The 19,573-nt window shown below is 31.8% G+C and overlaps 4 protein-coding genes across 8 annotated transcripts; 2 read left to right on the top strand and 2 right to left on the bottom strand.

Moving 5' to 3' along the window:
• Nucleotides 1–176: 176 nt before the first annotated feature.
• On the bottom strand, nucleotides 177–2,753 carry LOC128886920 (uncharacterized). Its single transcript, XM_054142196.1, has 2 exons — nucleotides 2,539–2,753; nucleotides 177–2,442 (listed from the first exon to the last, which is right to left on the bottom strand). The coding sequence occupies exon 2, from the start codon at nucleotides 2,435–2,437 to the stop codon at nucleotides 299–301; it is 2,139 nt and encodes a 712-aa protein (XP_053998171.1). The 5' UTR covers nucleotides 2,438–2,442; nucleotides 2,539–2,753; the 3' UTR covers nucleotides 177–298.
• Nucleotides 2,754–2,925: 172 nt separating this feature from the next.
• LOC128886924 (mediator of RNA polymerase II transcription subunit 21) lies at nucleotides 2,926–4,341 on the top strand. Its single transcript, XM_054142201.1, has 3 exons — nucleotides 2,926–3,450; nucleotides 3,535–3,646; nucleotides 3,716–4,341. The coding sequence occupies exons 1-3, from the start codon at nucleotides 3,409–3,411 to the stop codon at nucleotides 4,096–4,098; spliced, it is 537 nt and encodes a 178-aa protein (XP_053998176.1). The 5' UTR covers nucleotides 2,926–3,408; the 3' UTR covers nucleotides 4,099–4,341.
• Nucleotides 4,342–4,455: 114 nt separating this feature from the next.
• On the top strand, nucleotides 4,456–15,896 carry LOC128886917 (interaptin-like). 5 transcript variants are annotated; one of them, XM_054142184.1, is made up of 39 exons: nucleotides 4,456–4,855; nucleotides 4,949–5,131; nucleotides 5,227–5,423; nucleotides 5,494–5,509; nucleotides 5,886–5,965; nucleotides 6,051–6,210; nucleotides 7,512–7,562; nucleotides 7,659–7,781; nucleotides 8,101–8,226; nucleotides 8,474–8,611; nucleotides 8,676–8,771; nucleotides 8,845–8,976; nucleotides 9,051–9,155; nucleotides 9,230–9,325; nucleotides 9,386–9,520; nucleotides 9,597–9,638; nucleotides 9,730–9,813; nucleotides 9,888–9,980; nucleotides 10,038–10,196; nucleotides 10,259–10,354; nucleotides 10,432–10,500; nucleotides 10,579–10,668; nucleotides 10,758–10,904; nucleotides 10,970–11,065; nucleotides 11,487–11,549; nucleotides 11,673–11,768; nucleotides 12,523–12,606; nucleotides 12,711–12,854; nucleotides 13,039–13,086; nucleotides 13,168–13,265; nucleotides 13,347–13,827; nucleotides 13,892–14,137; nucleotides 14,222–14,302; nucleotides 14,374–14,511; nucleotides 14,582–14,674; nucleotides 14,865–15,011; nucleotides 15,117–15,364; nucleotides 15,429–15,621; nucleotides 15,719–15,896. In XM_054142184.1, exons 1-39 carry the CDS (start codon nucleotides 4,646–4,648, stop codon nucleotides 15,893–15,895), a joined length of 5,061 nt encoding a protein of 1,686 aa, XP_053998159.1. In that variant the 5' UTR covers nucleotides 4,456–4,645; the 3' UTR covers nucleotide 15,896. The 5 variants fall into 5 exon arrangements, with proteins under 5 accessions (XP_053998159.1, XP_053998158.1, XP_053998160.1 ...); XM_054142183.1 differs by having other exon boundaries at nucleotides 14,582–14,770; XM_054142185.1 differs by lacking the exon at nucleotides 14,582–14,674.
• Nucleotides 15,897–16,405: 509 nt separating this feature from the next.
• Nucleotides 16,406–17,449, bottom strand: LOC128886923 (uncharacterized). Its single transcript, XM_054142200.1, has 3 exons — nucleotides 16,877–17,449; nucleotides 16,727–16,808; nucleotides 16,406–16,583 (listed from the first exon to the last, which is right to left on the bottom strand). Exons 1-3 carry the CDS (start codon nucleotides 17,214–17,216, stop codon nucleotides 16,406–16,408), a joined length of 600 nt encoding a protein of 199 aa, XP_053998175.1. The 5' UTR covers nucleotides 17,217–17,449.
• Nucleotides 17,450–19,573: the final 2,124 nt, after the last annotated feature.

Raw genomic sequence — 19,573 nt, 5'->3', positions numbered from 1 at the left:
TGTATGTATGTATATATGAATGCATCTTTCATAAATGTATAAACGAATTCAATTAGTATCAAACTAAGCTTAATATTCGTAATACAATTTGAATAACTATCTAAATTATTCGATCGTACGATACCTAATTATGAGATTACAGTTTTACAATAAAAATTGTCGTAAAGGTCATATTTTTGTAGAAATATAATACAAATAAATAAAACGAGTTCATGTATAATAATTTGTATAAATAAAGTCTATATTTTTTCGATACGATTACATACGCAGTGTCGAAATTTTTGTATACATTTGTAAACTATTTTCTCTTGATTTTTGGAACTTTCCTATTCCTATTTCTATTTTTCACGTTAGAAACTTCGTAAAAATTGCTACCAATTTTCTTTCGTTTATTAGCTCTTTCTATAGCTCGACGTTGTTTACTCGTCAATTTCTTTTTGCTTTTCAAAGATTCCTCTGTTTTGAAAGATACAGAGGAAATTTTGAACGCGCCACTACTCGATACAGTATTTGCGTTAAACGTTTCGCTACTGCTAGAATCATAGTCCTCCTCTATAATATCGTATGCACTTTGTAACAAAGTATCCTTTTTTAATGAGAGACGACTCTCATCATCAGAAGATTGTCTTTCTCCGTTATCCTCGTCCTCCAAACTTTTATTACTTTCATCGTTTTCTTTGTTTTCCGTTGATAATACTTCGTCAACTTCGATATTACATTTGCCTTCAGTTTCATCGATAACACTATCATCTAAAACTAAACTACTTTCCATTCTATCTTTATTTTCCTTATCTACAGATTCGTTACAGTTTAAGTCATTTCTAATATCCTCGTTTGAATATGGTAAACCAACCCTTATTTTTCGAAAATCCTGTATCACAGCTAGCTGAACCTTTTTTGGTTCTTTGCTCTGTACAGTTTCAGTGTTTTCTGTATTAGCATCGTTATTTTCGTGTTCCATGTTACCATTTTCGACAGGAGACTCGTTAATAATCGTAGCATTTGATAATGGTTCTTCGAAACCAGGAGGGGCTACATAGAAAGGTAATTTTCCACGCTGCCAATCATTTAAAACCATCCGCGAAACGATGGATATATCTGGTTCCCCTTTCTTCAACAATTTTCCGCTTCTACGAGCCAATTTCTCTAAGAAATCAATGTGATCTTCCCATTCCATAATTTTATAAGTTTTGCGTATATATTCTGCTTTTACTCGCGATAAAACATCCTCGATATAGTCTTCTGGATTTTGGACAAGTTCTACTCTTACTACACCTTTCAAAACTTTTTCTGTATCGGTTTCTGCCGATGGATAAACTACACCTGGACAGTCTATTAAATAAATACGACGCATCAAAGTAATGTATTGCCATACTTTCGTTTCACCTGCTATCGGTGCAACCTTACACACCTTCTTTGATTTCAATGTATTTATAATTGAACTTTTTCCTGTATTGGGATACCCTATAAAACCTACACTAATTTGCTTTTTGTCCATATGTAATTTCGCAAACTGACGTAATAAATTTATTAGGGAACCTTTGCCAAACGGATGCGTCAACGAAGCGTGAAACGCCACCGTTGGATACTCTGCACTCAAAATTGCAACCCATCTTTGTGTAACCCATGTTGGTACAAGATCTACTTTATTTAAAATGAACATTAAATGCTTATGAGGTTTTTCAGTTTTAAGATATTTTTCTACCGGAGGAGATCTAGTTCCTAATGGATCTCTGGCATCTAATACTTGTAAAATAACATCAGAAGAATCAATAACTTTATATAATTCATTCCAAATTCTCTTACTCTGTCCCGCTGCCATAACCCAGTCTCTTTGTAAATCTCTTACACCTGTATCAGGACGTACCAGATCAAGATCTTTAGAATCCTTTTCCCTATCATACACTTCCTCTTTCTGTTCTACTAATTTCTGTAACTCGTCGTACGTTGACGTTGTTAAATTCGGTCTTTTCCGTATTTTCTTTGGACCAAAGACACTATCAAAACTTTCTGTATCCAATAAATGTACCCTTGCGTTTGCAGCCTTTTGTTGAAGTAGAGTTACTGGTAATTGACTAGGTTTCATAACAACATTATAAGGATCTTTCATAGCTTTCCCTAATTCGTCTTGAAATTTTTGCAAAGCATTCTGGGAGATCACTCTTGAATTACCAAACCACCTTTGCGAAGGTTCCACGCGAGTCATAGTACCAGACGCTTGCCAGCCTTGGAATGGAGCTGGACTAATTATTTTACCTGTACGATCACGCTTGGGCTTTTGATTACGATACATTTGTAGTCTTTTAATCGTTGCTTTCGATCGAACTTTAGCTACGCCTTTTAGCCCTTCCGTGGGTCGTTCAGGATTCATACTGTGACCTGAACGATTGAATCCCTCTTTTCTCGGAGCTTTATTCGTAATGCGTGACTTTGCCATTTTAGCTGTAATCAAATATATTTACAGTTTTATCCATCAATATCTTATATTAGAACTGTAGAAGAAAAATTAGAAGTTAATATTACGGGAAATATTATTACCTGTTTTTTATAAACTTCTGGTTTATAGTAATTATTATACTACACGGTTATTTATTATAAGCTTTTTTCTAAATTCGCTTTTATATGTCGCAGCAATGACGTTCGATATGTCTGAAGAAATAATAAATTACACATAACCTATAAAACATTTCGTATCGAATGTTTTGATAATTGCCGTACACGTGCCTGAAATAAACCTAGGAATAGTCGGTAATAATGATTCGTACCGTACGAGAGGAAAATCCCCAATTACTGGTCACCAATAAAAACGCGACGTTTAAATTTGCTTAGAACCAGCCCTAACCTGAAAATATTCCAACGAAAGTTACGCCTCTATAAAACTTGGCGAAACTACTCTATGGTGCAAATGCTCCATAAAGAAAGGCGCATTTAGATGACCAAAGAGCAAACGCCAAACTACGCCAAACGTATGCAATTGCATTGAATTGCATGCAACCTATATATAGATATGCATATTTAAATATGTTCTGTCTTACGAATGTTTATTAAAATTACAGAAAAAAAAGCAATTACGTAGGCGTCATTTAGCTGTTTTTATGTTATACGAATGTTTACAGTGCGGCACGCGCATTATTTTGGATCAGCACGGCATCGCTTATGTCGAACGTTTGTGTACCGTATAAATTAAGTTATTTACAGACTTCTAATAAGAAACATATTTAAAAGAATAATTTAAAAGTGGTTTAGTTGATCGAAATATAAAAATACATTATTGATAGTAATGTCAAAAATCAGGTTATTCGATCTATAATTTGTTGGTAGACTGCATATCGAACAATGTTGCACAAGGAGTAGTACTTGCATCATAGAAATAATTATATGCAGTTCTAATAATTATATCGTAAAAAAATGGCGGATCGTCTAACGCAATTACAAGATACCATAAATCAAGTAATATATTTTTCCATTTCTCCAGTCTACATCAATGTGTCTGTATCGACGAATATATTTATTTAATCGTATATCTTATTCTAGCAAGCTGAACATTTTTGTAACAGCGTGGGCATTTTACAACAATATTCTACCCCCAGTAAATTTCCTGGTTTCGATCGTGTAGGAACACCGCAGCCGCATCAACCTCAAGAAGGTAATTTTACTTTTCATTTTCTGTACTAAATATTTAGTTAATATCTGTGTAAGCAATTTCTAATTGTAGATTATGCAGCATTATTTGCAACCTTAATAGCAAGATGTGCAAAAGATATCGATACATTGATAGAAAGTTTGCCTAGCGAAGAATCATCACAAGAACTACAGGTCGCGAGTCTTAGTCGTCTCGAACAGGAGAATCAAGAAGCCGGTGAACAATTAGAAGAAGTTGTAAAGCAAGGAGAAGCGCTGCTACAAAGGATTCAAGCTGCTTTGCAGGATATCGCCCAAAGTCAATTAGATATGCAAGACCCAGCGCCTACGTCTATAATTAATATTAATCTTAATACAAACGTGAGTTTCAAACAGGACAGTGTGAATTCTGTAAATACAGTGCCCTCCAATAACGCGCATCCGTTGTCTGAACGATCACCGAGTTCCATAAATTAATGATACATTTTTATATTAATTTAATTACTCTAAAAATCATAAGAAAATGAACTTTATCGAGTGTGTATACATTGGACCTGGACAAATTTTATTTGAAATGAAAATAATAAGTAACTATTTACAATAATCGTTTCTGTATTTATTTTCCCAAATATTACTTGAATAACTCTCGGGAGCTTTCGTGCCATTGGCATTTTTATGAAACTTTACAAACTTTGACTAATGGTACAAAAGCTTCGAAGGTTATAATGTTTGTTAGCCATAGAATATATGTTTAATAGTCTTGTCGGAATTACAAGTACGCCACAGATGGCAGCATCCGACATTATCCTTTCCTAATCGAGTTGGCCAATCTGGACCATCCATGATTCAGGCTGCTGGTTTAAATACCATTAAAAACACGTTGTCAGTTGATAAAATGGCGAGTTAGCGTGTTGACATTTATTTAAAGATCGTTTTTAAAGCGAGTGTAGGAAGATTATTTTACTTTAATAAACCTTGACCAACGATCGATTCCTGTGTTCGGTATCTTTCTAATTCACGTGTCATGAATAATCTCGATTCAATGATCGAACCCGTTCCAAATATATCTACGGTTGTGGACGAAGATCGCGATTTCATTGCAAGTGATAAATCTACCCAGGAACTTTGCGATAAAACAGAATGTCTAAAACTTATCGACGAGTTTCACAAACTGTACGAGGATCGTATCAAGCTTGTTGATCGAGTATGCTTTACTGAACTGGATCGAGTCTCTGTAAGCTTTTTAATTATTCCTTAAAATACGGAACTTTCCAAGATTCAGCGATTAAAGTGATTTTTTTTTAATAACAAATACTCAACCTTTCAGATGAAATTAGAAATATCAAAAGAATGGATCAAGAATTTAAGAGAACAAAACATTTCGTTGGTACAGACAGTAGAAGAACTGGAGGAAACTGTGTGTAGTAAAGCAAAAATATTAGAACAGCAATTGAAACAGACATCTGTGTTAGCATCCAAAAAGAAAACAGAATCCATTTTCACGGAGAAGGCGAGATTTTGAAAACTTTTTATGGAAATGGTTGAAATAAAGAGAGTAATATATATATATATATATATATATATAACAAATGTTTTTTGTTACAGACTATAAATGAACTTTCGAGTCGTGTCAGTAATTTAGAGAAACACGAGGAATATATGCAACAAAAAGTAGAGTTTCTTCAAAGCGATATTAGAAGTTTACTAGAATTTATACGACGTGCAGCACAGGAAAAGCGTTGGAATTTAGATGGGATAACATTCTTTGAAATTCAACCTAGCGATATACCCGTTCCTATCGAGTAAGTTTTCATTATTATACAATCTAGACCCTTATATGGTAAATCAATTTTCTTTTTTGTACCTTTGCAGTTGTAGCTGTGACCAGGTAAATATACATTTAGATGACAATAAAAGATTCAAACTTTTAATAAAAGTAAATCATGGTCCTCCAAATAAATCAGATTATCCATTAGGTGGGAGTATTTTTATAATGCATCCTGCTCATTTAACACCTCTCTAACTAAGCTTGCAATTTTCTTGCACACATTACCAATGTATATTGTTTATTTTACATTTCGGTTTCCTACACTCGTTCTAGTAAATTCTTTGTCAAAAATGCTTCTTATGCAAAATAAATGATAGGCCTATGAAATGATTTATGTAAAGATTGTTGTTCTTTTTATGCTAATCCTTATTAGATTTTTTTTGTAATATCCGCTAAAAGTAATAATTTTTAATCGCGTATGCAATTTCTAACTTAGGAAGAGACAAATCATGAAAGTATACAGACCTTAAAATTGCAAATTGAACGCTTTCAGGAGAATGAAAAAAAAATGATTGCGTAAGTATAAACAAAACAAATTTTAATATCTATGATTCGTCCATGTAACATGTTTTTGCTATTCGAACTTTCGTGTATTTCTCAGATACCAAACCGAGCTGGAAAATAAAGTAACTCGTATCAACGAGAAACTAGAAATTAAGGAAGATACTATTAAAAAACATTGTACACAATTTCAAAACCTTAGTGATAATCTTAAAAAACGTGCGAAGTTTACAAATCAAGTTTCGTGCAATTCGGTTGATGTAAGTTAGCACATTCAAGATCGTTGTATTACGAGACTATTTCCCGTAGTTATAAAAATGTTCGCGAAGGCAATCATGTTGACATTTGTTTAAAGAAGATAAGTTACTGTAAACGCATCTAAATTTCCTGTTATTGTTCAGACTGCGTTAATGGCCGATATTGTGGAAGATATGTTCATTGAAAAGGACGCAGAGACGAGATATTTGCAATCTCCTTTGGCAATATTAACTAGCGATGCTAGCGTAAATTTAAATAATTTGAAAGTACAGTTAAACGAACAACGCAAGGCGACCGAAGAAATGGAACAGCTGATGGCTAATTTCCAGAAAGTTTGTGCTATTCGCTTCCATACGTACATTTTTTTCGCGAGCAACGATTCGAAGATAATTCCGCTTTGTATCGATTGCTAGGAATCGTTAGAGAAGCAAGATGCTTTGAGAGCAGAAGTGCTAGATAAAAATGAAACGATAGTATCTCTGCAAAAGCGTATAGCTGCGTTACAGGAACAGTATCGTTTTGCAAACATAGAGAAACAGTTTAAAGAAGATATAATTAAAGAAATGCAAAAAGAGCTGAAATTAGAAAAGGCCAAGGTATAATTAGTAACCCTTTCGTTTGTCTGCAAATGATAGTAATATCTTTTGTTTACAGCGTTTATACTCCAATCTACCTTTTCGCGTTTACAATTATTCTAACAGCCTTGGTACTGACACTCAAGAAATGGAGTCTTTCTGTAAATCATATGAGAAAATTAACGCGCCGAAAGTCTTTTATACATTCGCAGAGGATAAAAATTACATTTCCTTGATGCAAACTCGCATCGAGAATAGTATAAATCGCAAACGAGAAACTGAAAGTCTGCCTGTAATAAAGACCAAAGCTATAATGACGAGAACGATAAATTACTCTCAAACGAAAGTTGACCTGCGTAACCATTGGCGCAATATCGATAAAAAGATCTTGAAATATAGTAAAAATTTATCAAAAATTTCAAAAATCTAACTCCAATAGTATTTAGATTAAACTATCTATTGGTAAATAAAATAAATTCTAATTAATAAATTAAACAGTGAATTAGTTATGTCGAGTAATGTTTAATTGTGTCAATTGACGAGTAATGTACATACAATTTAATAAATATTGAAATATTTAATAGAAACTTTGAATGGAAATATATATCAACATGATTGCCCTGTAACACACTTTCTCTCCTATTATGCACAAATACAAATATTATATTACTTAAAGTAACAATTGCAATAATTCCTTCATTTCTAAATGCCTCTTAATATAATTCTAGGAAACACGTGCTGTAGAGAATGTTTTTGTCGGTACAAATACATGTCAAGAGGTTGGTAAGAGCAAAAAATATATAAACATGCTTGTTACAAATAATTTTATGTAGGATAATTGTTAAATAATAATTACTGTATATTCATATTTCTAGAATGAAGTGATATCATACTTGACTAAAGTGAAATCATGGATGGAACAAGAGAAAGAGGATCTACTTAAATTAAAAGCAGACTTAGAGAACACTTTAAATAAATTATACTTTGAGAAAGATCAAGTTGGTAACTTTATTATAATTTATGAAATAACATATCAAATCCATTGACTAATTTGTATATTTAAACAAAATTTTCGTAATAATTATTTGCAGTGAATTCAATAATTTTGATTTTTGTTTAGTTACATTAAAAAAAAGAAGCTAGTTTATTTGTTAAATTCCTTTTTTCTATATCAATTATATTCGTTTAAATTCTTCACTCACAATCGGTATCAAGTGGATTTTCTTGATCTTACCATTGATAAACATTTTTCAGTTGTCTATAGTATCGCAAAGAAATCGCAAGAACAATAATTGAATTTGCTTTTTAATTGTACAGGAATGTTGTGAAACTATGAATGAATTCGATGAGAACAGTCTTTATGAACTAACTAAAAATATCGACTGTGTAAAAAAAATGTGTTCAAAAAAGGAGGAGTTAATCGCAAATATTAATTCTAGTATAGTATGTATAGCTCTTTAAATAGTTTCTATAAAATGCAAATTGTATATTAAAGTACTACTTAACAAATTTTATTTTATACTGCTTTAGCTGAAATTGAATAATTCATTTTATATAGAAATTTTAAATTCATCGGTAACTATTATGTTTTATATAATTTATAACTTGAATAAAAAATACTTAATTCTTTACTGTAAGTTACAATGTAAAGATAGATAATGTTACCAAACTGTTCAAATCTTCGTTTTAGTTATGTACAGACGTTAACCAGCAATTTAAATTAATGGATATATTTAGAGCGTGTGCTATCGAGGCACAGGTCACTACAGAAGACCTCAAAGAAGAAATTGGAATCATTGTTTCTACCTTTAAGTCCAGACATCAAAAGGTAAATTAATATATGTAAATTTTATATGTAGAGTTTTTGTATTATTAATATAAAATGTTTCCAGTATACCGATTTAAATAAGGAGATCATGAATGTACAAAATCAATTAATAAGAAGTCGAGAAAGAACAATGGAAGCAATTAATAAATTGGAGTTAAAAGTAAGATACATTAAAGTTTATCTCGTTAATATCGTTATTCTACTTATCCATTTAAAATTTCTATTAAACATAGGAAGAAGAAAGTAAAAGACATAATGAGAGAATTAATTCAGGAAACATCAAGCTGAAAGATATTAAAGATAAAATGAATCATGCTCAGTCTAAAATGTCAGTTCACATTACCGAAATGCAATCTAATTTAGAGGTGAAATTTTGTTTGATGAATTACATTACCAACATTATAATTTCGTAGTTGTTTTATTTACGTTTAAATTTCAGGAAAAAGTTTTTTCGAATTATACGGAAATGTGTATGTGTAACGATTTATTACATTCAGCTATCGAGGAAATAGAACAATCGTCGAATAGTCTACAAGTGTTTCAAGTAAAGTTTGCGAATTTTATTCGAACAGTACCATTTAGAAACTTGAGAATAAATAATAATATTTTATTTTCAAGGGATGCTGCATTGCCACGGACGTGGAAGAATTAAAGAGTCAACTTTGCGAAATGGACTTATCTATAAAAAAATTACAACAAAGGATACATGATGCGGTAAGTACAACGAAATATATTTTACTGATTTCACTTTTAAAAACGTGTTCTTGTTCGTAGCTGTTAGAACACGATGTAGTAGAAAGTACACTATCTCAAAAGGAGAAAAAGTTAGTAAAGCTAGAAAAAGAAGTCGACGCGATTCACTCGAAAATACAACACATATTGGACAAATTTATTTTCTCAAAGGATCAAGTAATTATTTACCATTTGTGTTAAAATAATAATATTTTTATTGAATACTTTTAATTTGATAACGATCAATCGGTAGGTGTGTGATAGTAATGTCGCAGAGTCTCAACAATATACTCAGGTACTGTATCGTTATTTATGAATTCTGAGTTTCTTCTCATAAAAAAGATGTGTACATCTACTATATTTATACGTCTACTATTTCATCTTAGACTTTGAATGAAATACTGCAAATCAAACAAGATTTACACAGATTAAGAAAGGAACACGATGAGTTGAAGTGCAAACTGGTACAAGTAAGAAAATTATTCAGGATTATTTTTATAGTGTGTTGCGTATGTTTCCTTATATATGGCAAATTTTTTTACAGAAATCACGTTACACAGAATGCGACGAAAATACATGTTTATGGAAATGTAGAATGACTGATTTACAAGATCAAATTAAAATAATGCAACACGAGGTACATAACAACAACGCCTTTTTTTAAACAAATATATCACACTTTTACTCTTTTTAGGCAAAATGTAATCAAGAAACAAACAATTTCCTAAAAAAAAACATTGAATCGATAGAAGAAGAACTTCGTATCGTGCAAGCGAAAGCACACAAATTTAAACGATCGTATTCCATAGATAACATAGAATTGCAGAAAAAATTGATAAAATTAGAAAATGCTGTAAGTATTAATTATACTTATAATTGTAAAACATTAAACGTAATATTAAATATGTCTGTCAGCTCAAATTGCAAGAAGAAATTGAATGTAGTCTTCGACAGCAATTAAATGATAATGAAGTAGAACTGAAAAAATCTAAAGAAGTGCTGAATTCTTTTGTAAGTTAATCGAATAAAATAAATGCTAGTCTTTTTTATTACTTCCAATATTAATACTTGTGACGTTTAATGTACAGTATGCTGAAAATAATGTCGAAGAAACACTTTTGCACTGTGGATGTAACCAGTTTAAACACGATGCAATGGTAAATCTTTATAAATTGTTTTGTGTTAAATATAAACGACAAGTAATCTCGAAATAACAAATTGACTTTTATTCGCAGGTAGTCCCTCAACTATTAAAAACGTTACAAGACACTATGAAGTCAACAAAATGTGGTCTTCAGGAGCTTAAAAAAGAGTTTAAAAAATTGGTTCGTATCGTCCTTTTACATTATTGATATTTTATTAGATATACACAAAAATTGAAATTCGAAATTTTTTAAAAATAATGCATTCACAGATTTGCGAAGATCAATCTAACTTGTGTTCCTCCGCAAGATCAGTAATGAATCTGATGGACAAATTGCAAAAATACGAAGATGAATTAGATCATTGTTCTCAAGAAACCGAAAAGCTTAAACATATTTTATCTAAGAAAGATAAACTCGTAAGTATAAATTATTTGCGAATACGTAAGGTAACAAATAAGTATAATTACAACTGTATTTACAGTTGGAGGATATGAATAAAATTATTAAAATTCAAAAGGACTCGATTTTTATGACGCAAGCTGAATTAAAGGAGCTTCATCAGAATTTGCAGAAAAAGGTATGCTAAAAATAACTCGATTTATCATATATAAGATTAACATTTCATTATGCATTATATAATAATATTAGTGTTTCGTATCAAATGTGCAAACATAATTAGATTGAATTGCACGTATTACCGACTTTTCTAAATAATCGACAATATTTGGGGAGATGACTTTTTTATACTTGTAGCGTGATCTCCAACGATTTTCTCTAAATAATTTTTGATAATTTTCTGTATTATTTCTTGGCCTGTAAATGCCAAAGTTGATATTCTTTGACCGCGAGAACTTTGATATTAATTTGTTGTTTAATCAAGAGATTGTGATATTAAAAAAAAAACAAGAATTTAAAAGTATCATCAAGACATTGCACTAAAGGTACGTGAATTATAAGCATCGAAACTATAACACTAAAACGTGAATGCATATTTCTAGATTGATAATAAGGATCAAGTAATCTCAAACAATGAAAAAGAAAAGCAAGAATTATTAAAACAGGTTTGTATTGACTTCATTTATATTCTCCTTTATCAAAATAGAATTATTTAAGTTTGTATAGTTCCTTAATTTTTAAGTTATTCGACACAATGATCTATATAAATTACATTTCCTGTTTTTCAGAATCAACTTCAAATTCAAACTATCTGGCATTTACAAAATGCTGTCGTAGAAGCTAAAAGATGTATAGATCAAATGGGGCATGGAACTATGAGTGACGTGAGTGAACAGTGGTCCACAATTTCATCTTCCGCGTACAGTCATGGAAATGTGCATGATGTTTAAACTTTAATTGTAAAAATGTGTGTAAATGTTTTCACCTATTTCCAAAGAAAAAAAGCATTCACTGTAATTTTTTTCGAAAGTCCGTATAACAGTTGCCAGTACAGTTTTAAAGTCTTGTATGTATCATAGGTAATTGAAAAATATTTAAAATAATATCAATTGGTCTGTAAATTTGTACATTGTATTTTTTAAAGTATTTAAATTTTGAAAATCGAATCGAGTGACATACATAGTTTAATGTGCATGTTTTATATGAATGCTATACATTTGTAAAAATGATGATTATTTCTGTAAATATTGTTGGTCACTTTTGAACTCATTAAAATTCTATTTTATTCTTTAAACGTTGAAATTGATAAATTTATATTTCTGTATACAAAAAAAATTGTAAATTTTTAATAATAGTACTACGTGATTTACTAAATAAGGCTGATTAATATTTATCGACATAATAAATGATCAAATATATACCGTGCATGTCTTGGGTTCGTTATTTTTATATTAACAATAGTTTCAAACTAACATGTTTTCCTGTGATTCCAAATACGGTGTGTACTTTCAATTAATAAAGTTAACGATCGATGATATGTGAAACCAAAGTTTTCGTTTGAAATAGTGATTAGAAGATGTTTAGCAATTTTTAAGAATTACGAACAGGAAATAGAATCGAATGGGTTATCGTTTACAGCTTCAAGAAAAGTGTAAAATTATTCGTTTATTGACAGTGTACGCGGAAGAAACTCAAAGTCAGTACAATGAATGCTTTGCAGAGGTACGTTAGATTATTACTACTATACATACTCTTAAAAACGTGAATGAAACATTGTATTTTTACTAATGCAATTACTAACAGAAATCTTTATTTTCTATTCAAAGGCTGCTAAACAAGACAAATTATTGGAGCTACAACGAGAGGTGATTTGTCATCTTCAACAAAGAATGTCTTATCTGGAATATGATAATTATTCAACTATTACTTCTATTCATGATATGCATTACTCTATTCTAAGAATAATAAAGGTAGAAAAATCTAAAACATTATGTAGAACGATAATATGAAATTGTTTTACATATCTCACGATAATAAAAAACATATGCCTTGTAATCAGAGTTTTGTTACATTTTAATATTTCGTTGTAATTATTAAAATAATAAATTAACGTTAATTCATTAAAGAATTGATAATAATTGTAAATATTTTTAGGAACAACTAGAAGCCCATGTAAATGATATACAAACTTTAAAATACAAGGTATGACAAAACTTGATAAAAAATATAAAAACAAACTTTTAACATGTTTTATCGATTGAATATTAATTTCATTTCATGTAGATAGATACTCTGATACAGTTAAAATGTTGCTCCGAAAATAAATTCAAAAATATGAAGAAGTTATGGCAAGAAACAGAAGGAAAATTACAGGAACTAAAGTAATGCATATATTAATACAAAATTTTAGCAACATGTTTTTTATAACTTTTGAAACGGCACTTTCTTAATTATTTCTTTAGAAATTCAGCATTTAAATCTCAACAAACGACGAAGACTTACGAAGACAAAGAGTGCCAATGCAAAGTAGAAGTTGTGGATAATGATTGTGTCACCGAAGATAGAGTTAATTTTAACGAGTTAACGTGTAACAATACAAAACAATGTAAGGACTTCTTGCGTGAACACGAGTTACAGTCTGAAATCGACACTTTATCAAGAGAGAACGATGATATGAAGAAACAACTACAAAAATGCAAATTGGACTTTGACATAATCGATAAAGAACTGAAATTAGAAAGAGAAAATGGTACTTATACTCAGCAGGTTTCGTTTGAATTAAAAAAAAAAAGAGACACCGAGTGTTGTCTACGTTACGAAAATGAGCAACTCAGGTCTGATCTAAAGAAGCAAGCAAAGAAGATAGAAAAGTTACAGCTCGTTAAAGAAAACAATGTGAAATTTGAAAAATTAGTCAAGAAATTGGAAGACAAACAGATGCAGGTATATACACGAATACATACATTCATAAAGTAACGAACACAAAATTTAATTTCAATTCTCCTAGATTAATAGTTTGTGCAATCAAGTTACGAATAATGAGATTGTTATGAAAAAGCAAGTCGAGACTATCGAGGAACTTGAGAAAAAATTGGATATAAAGAATGAGGAAATCAAAGAGTATTTATCTGAATTAAACGATGCTGAAGAAGAGATGTCATCTTTGCACGATCGAATACAATCTTTGAAAAACTTGTTAACAAGAAAATCAAACGAAATGTCTAAGTTACAAGCAGATTACGAAGTACTGAAAGTATGTATAAATATATTGATACCTGATAATATTTCAAATCGTTTAATATTAAACATATACTTTTATAAAAGTATATTATTGCAGAATGACAACTCTATTCTAAGGATGGAGAATAACGCATTTGAAAATAAATCAAAAGAAGAGTATGGCCAACTGAAGAATATGGTATGCTTCCATTGATAAACTTAAATTTTACAATTAGTTGTAAAGGGGTACAAACATTATTTTTTCTTTAGTTGAAAGATGTTCAAATGCAATTGTGCTACGCTGAAAACAATTATCACAGGGTCACAGAAGACTTTAATAAAACGCAAGAGCAATTGATCGAAATGACAAAACGCGAAGCTGATTTACAAGAATGCTTAACGAATACAGTACTTATCACGTTACAGTATTTTTTGTATTCATTCGAGAATTTGGTTGCTTTTTATCTAATTATTTTAGGAAAAAGAATATTGTTCAAAGCTATTAAACATAGAAAAGGAGAAAATTAAACTTGCAGACTGCTTAGATAGGCTCAGGGATGAATTAGAAGAGGTTGAAAAAAACTATTTATCGAAAAGTGGCCAGCATTGCAAATTGCAAGACATTTGCAAATTTTATGCAGACCAATTAGACATTTTAAAAGAACACGTTAAATAAATTCATATAATACTTATGTTTCAAAAAAATGTATCAAGATATTACGATACATAGTAATAATTAGATGTGTTTGTTATAATTTCAGATTGAGAAAGAACAAGAGAAAAATAAAAAGATAGAAATGTCAAAATGCTGTATAGTTCAGCAGCTCCAAGAATGCATGGAACAAAATTGTATTCTTAGTAAAGAAAAAGCTATGGTAGAACAAAATAATTGTGACATCATTTCTGAGGTAAAATGTAACTTGATTATTTAGTTATCGTAACGCAGAAGTAAATTAGATTTATTGTACAACATTATTTCGATGAAAATTCTTTACCGCTTAAATTCGTTCTAGTTGCAAGAGACACATAAATCTTTATTAGAATTAAGAAAAGAATGTCATTTAAAAAATAAGTCTCTGGCTTGTATATCGGCCGAATTAACGGAAACAGCTATAAGCAGATCAGAACTTTGCAATCAATCGCAATACGTTGTCTCTTGTATTCGCGTTTGGATGGAGGAGCAACGAGAATATGTGAAAAGTCTTAATTCAAAATTAAAGTCGTATCAACAACAATTACTGAAGCTTGGATTTGAGAAAAAGTAAGCGTTTCTAGTATTCTTGTAATCTCTTTTCTTTACAAAGCAATAAAAAATTATTTTACAGAGCTCTTTTAGATGAAACAAGAAAGTTGAAACGTATTAATCATTTACTGACACAAAGACTGAAAAGAATTCACAAACATGGTGGAAAGAATATTAAGAATCTTTGTGTAGGATGCCACATGGTACCATCGATTGTAGCGCAAAATACTGATGTATTATTTCCCGTGAACACCAAATATTCGTCCTCTCAAAAGGTTAGTGCATTTTTTTAAATATATGATGTTTAACTTATTTTCATAGAGAACGATTTTTTAATTAAATAACGATTGAATTTTGATATATTTATTTTAGAAATTGCGCATTTCGACGCGTGGCAATGCTTGGTGGTTTCCCAAAATGAAGTATTTGATAAACGAACTACGAAAGAACAATTTGGAATACAAAGAAAATTTTTCCGACGAAGGGAACACTAGCAGAACATTAGAAGAAAATCGTGACTGTGGCTATCAGTCGTCTACTAGCAAATGAAAACGTCGTAGAACGTTTTGATTGGTATAACTTAAATGGTAATTTTTCTCTACCGTTTTGGGCTTTTTTGCTCCTTTATTTTACATCATGCAATTTCCCTTTTGTGTTCATTAATACTGCCAAACGATCGCAAAGGATAAATGTACAAACAATAAGTTCATTTACTTTTTGAAACAATTTTTATTCATCTTGATCAGCTAAACTTGCTGGGTTGCGCAAGTTCATAATTAAACGATAATTTTTATGGCACAAAATACGTAGTAACACTAGATTCTTCATGCATATTTCATAGAATGCTTTAAGTAAAAAGTTGCTTTCAGTTATGCTAAATACTTCTAGACTTTTCGGAGGATTCTAAAATTGTACATTGTAATTGTAACATTTTCTAATCAAACTTTAGAGAAACTAAGAAGACTTTGTAAGAATAATTTTGTTAGAATAAAATAATGAACACTCAACAATAATTTTGTCCTACTCTATACAATCCTTTAAAACAAATTTTAGTACTTGTTATAGTACTAAAAAAAAATTTAAGATACGAACCAATACTGTATGCAACAAAGTAGCTTCATGGAAAAACTCATAAATTTCTTTAGCTGACCGCCATGGGTGCGATAGAAAAAATAAATGCATCAAGTATACAAGTCCTAAAACTGCGGAAATACTTTTACCTCTAAACGAATGAAGCCTGCAATACAAGTAATGTATATACGTTACATTCGTTTAGTATCACCAAATATTTACACATTACAAGCAAAAAAATGTCCTGCATTGCAAATAATAATAAATTTTGAAGTAGAGTATATCTGTCAAATACTTGTATTTCAGTACCTCGCGAATTTGAAAAATTCCCACAGTTCGTACAGAAGAATATCGTTGCTCTTTGTTTTACATTCTTTTGCGAACTTATTTTCTGTAAATAAAAGAGTTTTACGTTACTTTAAACATTTAATAAGATCACTTTCGGACGTAATTACGTACCAAAGAAGAAAAGTACAATTTCCTTATTTTTCTGGTACTTCTTCAAATAATCTACATCCTGTTTTGTAAAGTATTGCCAAATGCATACACTTGGAATCGGCGGTTCATTATACCAACTATAAACATGATTTTTCGGGTAAACCCACGAACCACATAAATCATCGTAATTCACGTTCGATTCAATTTGAATCGCTGAATAAATTTTCCGAGAAGTTACTATTCGACTGTCGGGTAACGGGCGCTCCGATAGATTCAACGATTTAACGTCAAGTATCGTTTTCGAGTGACTTTGAGCTTCTACTTCGTTGTGATTATCTTCTTCAATGAATGTATCTGACATTATCAGAAATCATTTTATAGTAATACAAATATTAGACGAAAACATTAACGGAGGTTAAGCGAGATTATAATAGCGATTAAATGTCAATGTATGTGCAACAGGTGTAACATAAATATAACCTAGGTACCGAGAAACACTTAACACATGCGTACAGCTTGTCACGTCAGAATTTACTACGATCCACCATCACGTAACCACTAGTAACCACACGGAACGAATAAAGATTGATTGGAGAGCGGGAAGATCCCCTCTCCTGCGATCCAACGAGTTGCGCAGTCGCGTCACGTGCATCTAGACGTTGGGTGGGGACTGGTGGGGGGTCTCCATAACAGTTTTCTAGTAACTTTCTTAGGGAGTTGAATCTCCTTATAGTTTTCATGGTTCGAATAAATCTGAAGTTTGCCGACATGTTTGTCTCGTTTCCTCTTTTGAACATTCTCTAGAGAAAGAAACGAGACAAACACATTGGCAAACTTCAGATTTATCCGAAGCCTAGGGTTTTGCTCATCTCTGGGGGGAAACGCGTGTGCATCTAGTGAGGACAGGAGGCGCCATCACACTCGCTTGTCGCTAAAGGACTCTTAAACTTGGATGTTCTGCGGTAGATGGCTCTCTATCCTTTCAACAGGGTAAAGAAGAACTACCCCTTCGGTAAGTGGAATCGATCTATATCGTAAATTGTGAAATGCGAAATGCACCTTATATTAGAAGAATCGTTGAAAACTCGTTTATATACATCAGTGGATAAAAAGAGAATGGTAAATGTAAGATACGTCATCTTAAATAAATAGCAGAATTGTACGCATATAATTTTATAAGTAAAATGTCAAGGTTCCTTAGCACGTTTTCCTGTTACTCGATCGAGATATTTCGCATATAATGAAATCATTATCGAAGGCGAGACAAAAATAATTTCGAGGTTAAGAAATAAGGACCGCGTCTGCGTATTGGACGACTTTAGACACTGGGCCAAGCTTAGCTCTTTCCTAAGGTTGTTTGAAGGCCATGTTGTATGTAGAAGATGGTCAAGGTCATTGTAAGTTACAGTTACCATCAGAGTTTCAACGTTTTATTACTCGTTTCTTTACAATATTCATTACAATTCAACTCACGTGGCAATAATATTCGCGCGAATAGTTTCGTAGACTCAGCGATGTTTTCTTCTCGAACGAACAACTGGAGCTACGTATTTTTGATTCATCATCGATTACACAACGAACTTTACGAATTTTACAGTCTCGTATCATAAGTTGACTTTCGATTATTTTTGTGACAATGGGTACGTTCTATTATTATTTTTAGTGCTGGAGAAAGATAAAACGATTAAATGACCGATGGAGTACACAAAATCTCACAATTTTTTTTTTACTCGATTCCTTGCTCCTATCTCGATTATTCGAGTCCGTTAGCGACCTTGAGCTTGACCTTGGGCGTGTCCTCGACATACAAAGTGGCACGAAGATGATCGCGTCGAACGAGCCCTGACCTAACCTATTCTAGGCTATGTCTCCGTTCTCTGTATACAGACAAAGCCTAGGAGAGGCTAAATCAAGATACTCTGAAGAAACGATTGTTATCCAGCGAGTACGACCGTTCAGTGTATATATATATATATATTTTTTTTTTCTTTTTATTTTAGGAAAAACATTGATGAAATGTTAAATTCAAACATTTCCCATAGAAAACAAAAATCATTAAGTAGACTGCGGATTTTATGCGTTTATGATACGTCCTAACATAGTAAACGCGCGTGACCAAACGGTTTGCGCTTATACAAAATGAAATAACAGCGTCATCATAATAATTGTATAACTTATATTGAACACATATTCTGCATACTTCGTACATGTATTCTATATTATTAAATACGTTATAAATGCGTTAATGTTAATATCATTATAACAATTGTAGAATATATCCTGCACGTTTTCCGTATCGTTCTACGTAATAAATGCGTACAATCCGCAGCCTAGTTGTTACTGATGCGCTACTTCTTTCCATGGAAGTCGTCTCCGAAGACACCGGACCGTGGGAATACTCTCTCGACTCGCTGCGAATCGTAGCACCGCACAAGTAAATCGTAATTTCCCGAATCGAGCACGCACGACCAATGGCTGGCCCCGGGACGAAGTAAAAGTCCGTGGCGTGTGCAGCACGGTCGCGAGCGAGAAAAATTCCCGGTGCACGTAGTTTTTTTTTCGTGGGAGCTCTTTTTACGGACAGTGGGCCCGGACGGTACAAAGAAAGCGTGTCACGCCTAAAAATAAGCGAGGCGCGCAGGTAGATGTGAAAAGGTCGTGGAGCGAGCGCGAGAGAGAGAGAGAGAGAGAGAGAGAGAGAGAGAGAGAGAGAGAGAG

This window comes from Hylaeus anthracinus, unplaced genomic scaffold (genome assembly GCF_026225885.1).
Source record: "Hylaeus anthracinus isolate JK02 unplaced genomic scaffold, UHH_iyHylAnth1.0_haploid 11985, whole genome shotgun sequence".
Classification (NCBI taxonomy): domain Eukaryota; kingdom Metazoa; phylum Arthropoda; class Insecta; order Hymenoptera; family Colletidae; genus Hylaeus; species Hylaeus anthracinus.
Note: the sequence above shows the minus strand (reverse complement) of the source record. Positions and strands in the feature narration are given on the sequence as shown.

What these genes read in the sequence shown, in the direction of transcription:
- LOC128886920 (XM_054142196.1), bottom strand. Translation starts at nt 2,437, where the DNA reads ATGGCAAAGTCACGCATTACGAATAAAGCTCCGAGAAAAGAGGGATTC.
- LOC128886924 (XM_054142201.1), top strand. Translation starts at nt 3,409, where the DNA reads ATGGCGGATCGTCTAACGCAATTACAAGATACCATAAATCAA. An exon ending in TACAAGATACCATAAATCAA is followed by an intron (nt 3,451 to 3,534) that starts GTAATATATTTT and finishes ATCTTATTCTAG; the next exon opens with CAAGCTGAACATTTTTGTAA. An exon ending in GCCGCATCAACCTCAAGAAG is followed by an intron (nt 3,647 to 3,715) that starts GTAATTTTACTT and finishes TTCTAATTGTAG; the next exon opens with ATTATGCAGCATTATTTGCA.
- LOC128886917 (XM_054142183.1), top strand. Translation starts at nt 4,646, where the DNA reads ATGAATAATCTCGATTCAATGATCGAACCCGTTCCAAATATATCTACG. An exon ending in GTACAAATACATGTCAAGAG is followed by an intron (nt 7,563 to 7,658) that starts GTTGGTAAGAGC and finishes TCATATTTCTAG; the next exon opens with AATGAAGTGATATCATACTT. An exon ending in TACAAACTTTAAAATACAAG is followed by an intron (nt 13,087 to 13,167) that starts GTATGACAAAAC and finishes CATTTCATGTAG; the next exon opens with ATAGATACTCTGATACAGTT.
- LOC128886923 (XM_054142200.1), bottom strand. Translation starts at nt 17,216, where the DNA reads ATGTCAGATACATTCATTGAAGAAGATAATCACAACGAAGTAGAAGCT. An exon ending in AATTGTACTTTTCTTCTTTG is followed by an intron (nt 16,809 to 16,876) that starts GTACGTAATTAC and finishes TTTTATTTACAG; the next exon opens with AAAATAAGTTCGCAAAAGAA. An exon ending in GAATTTTTCAAATTCGCGAG is followed by an intron (nt 16,584 to 16,726) that starts GTACTGAAATAC and finishes CTTGTATTGCAG; the next exon opens with GCTTCATTCGTTTAGAGGTA.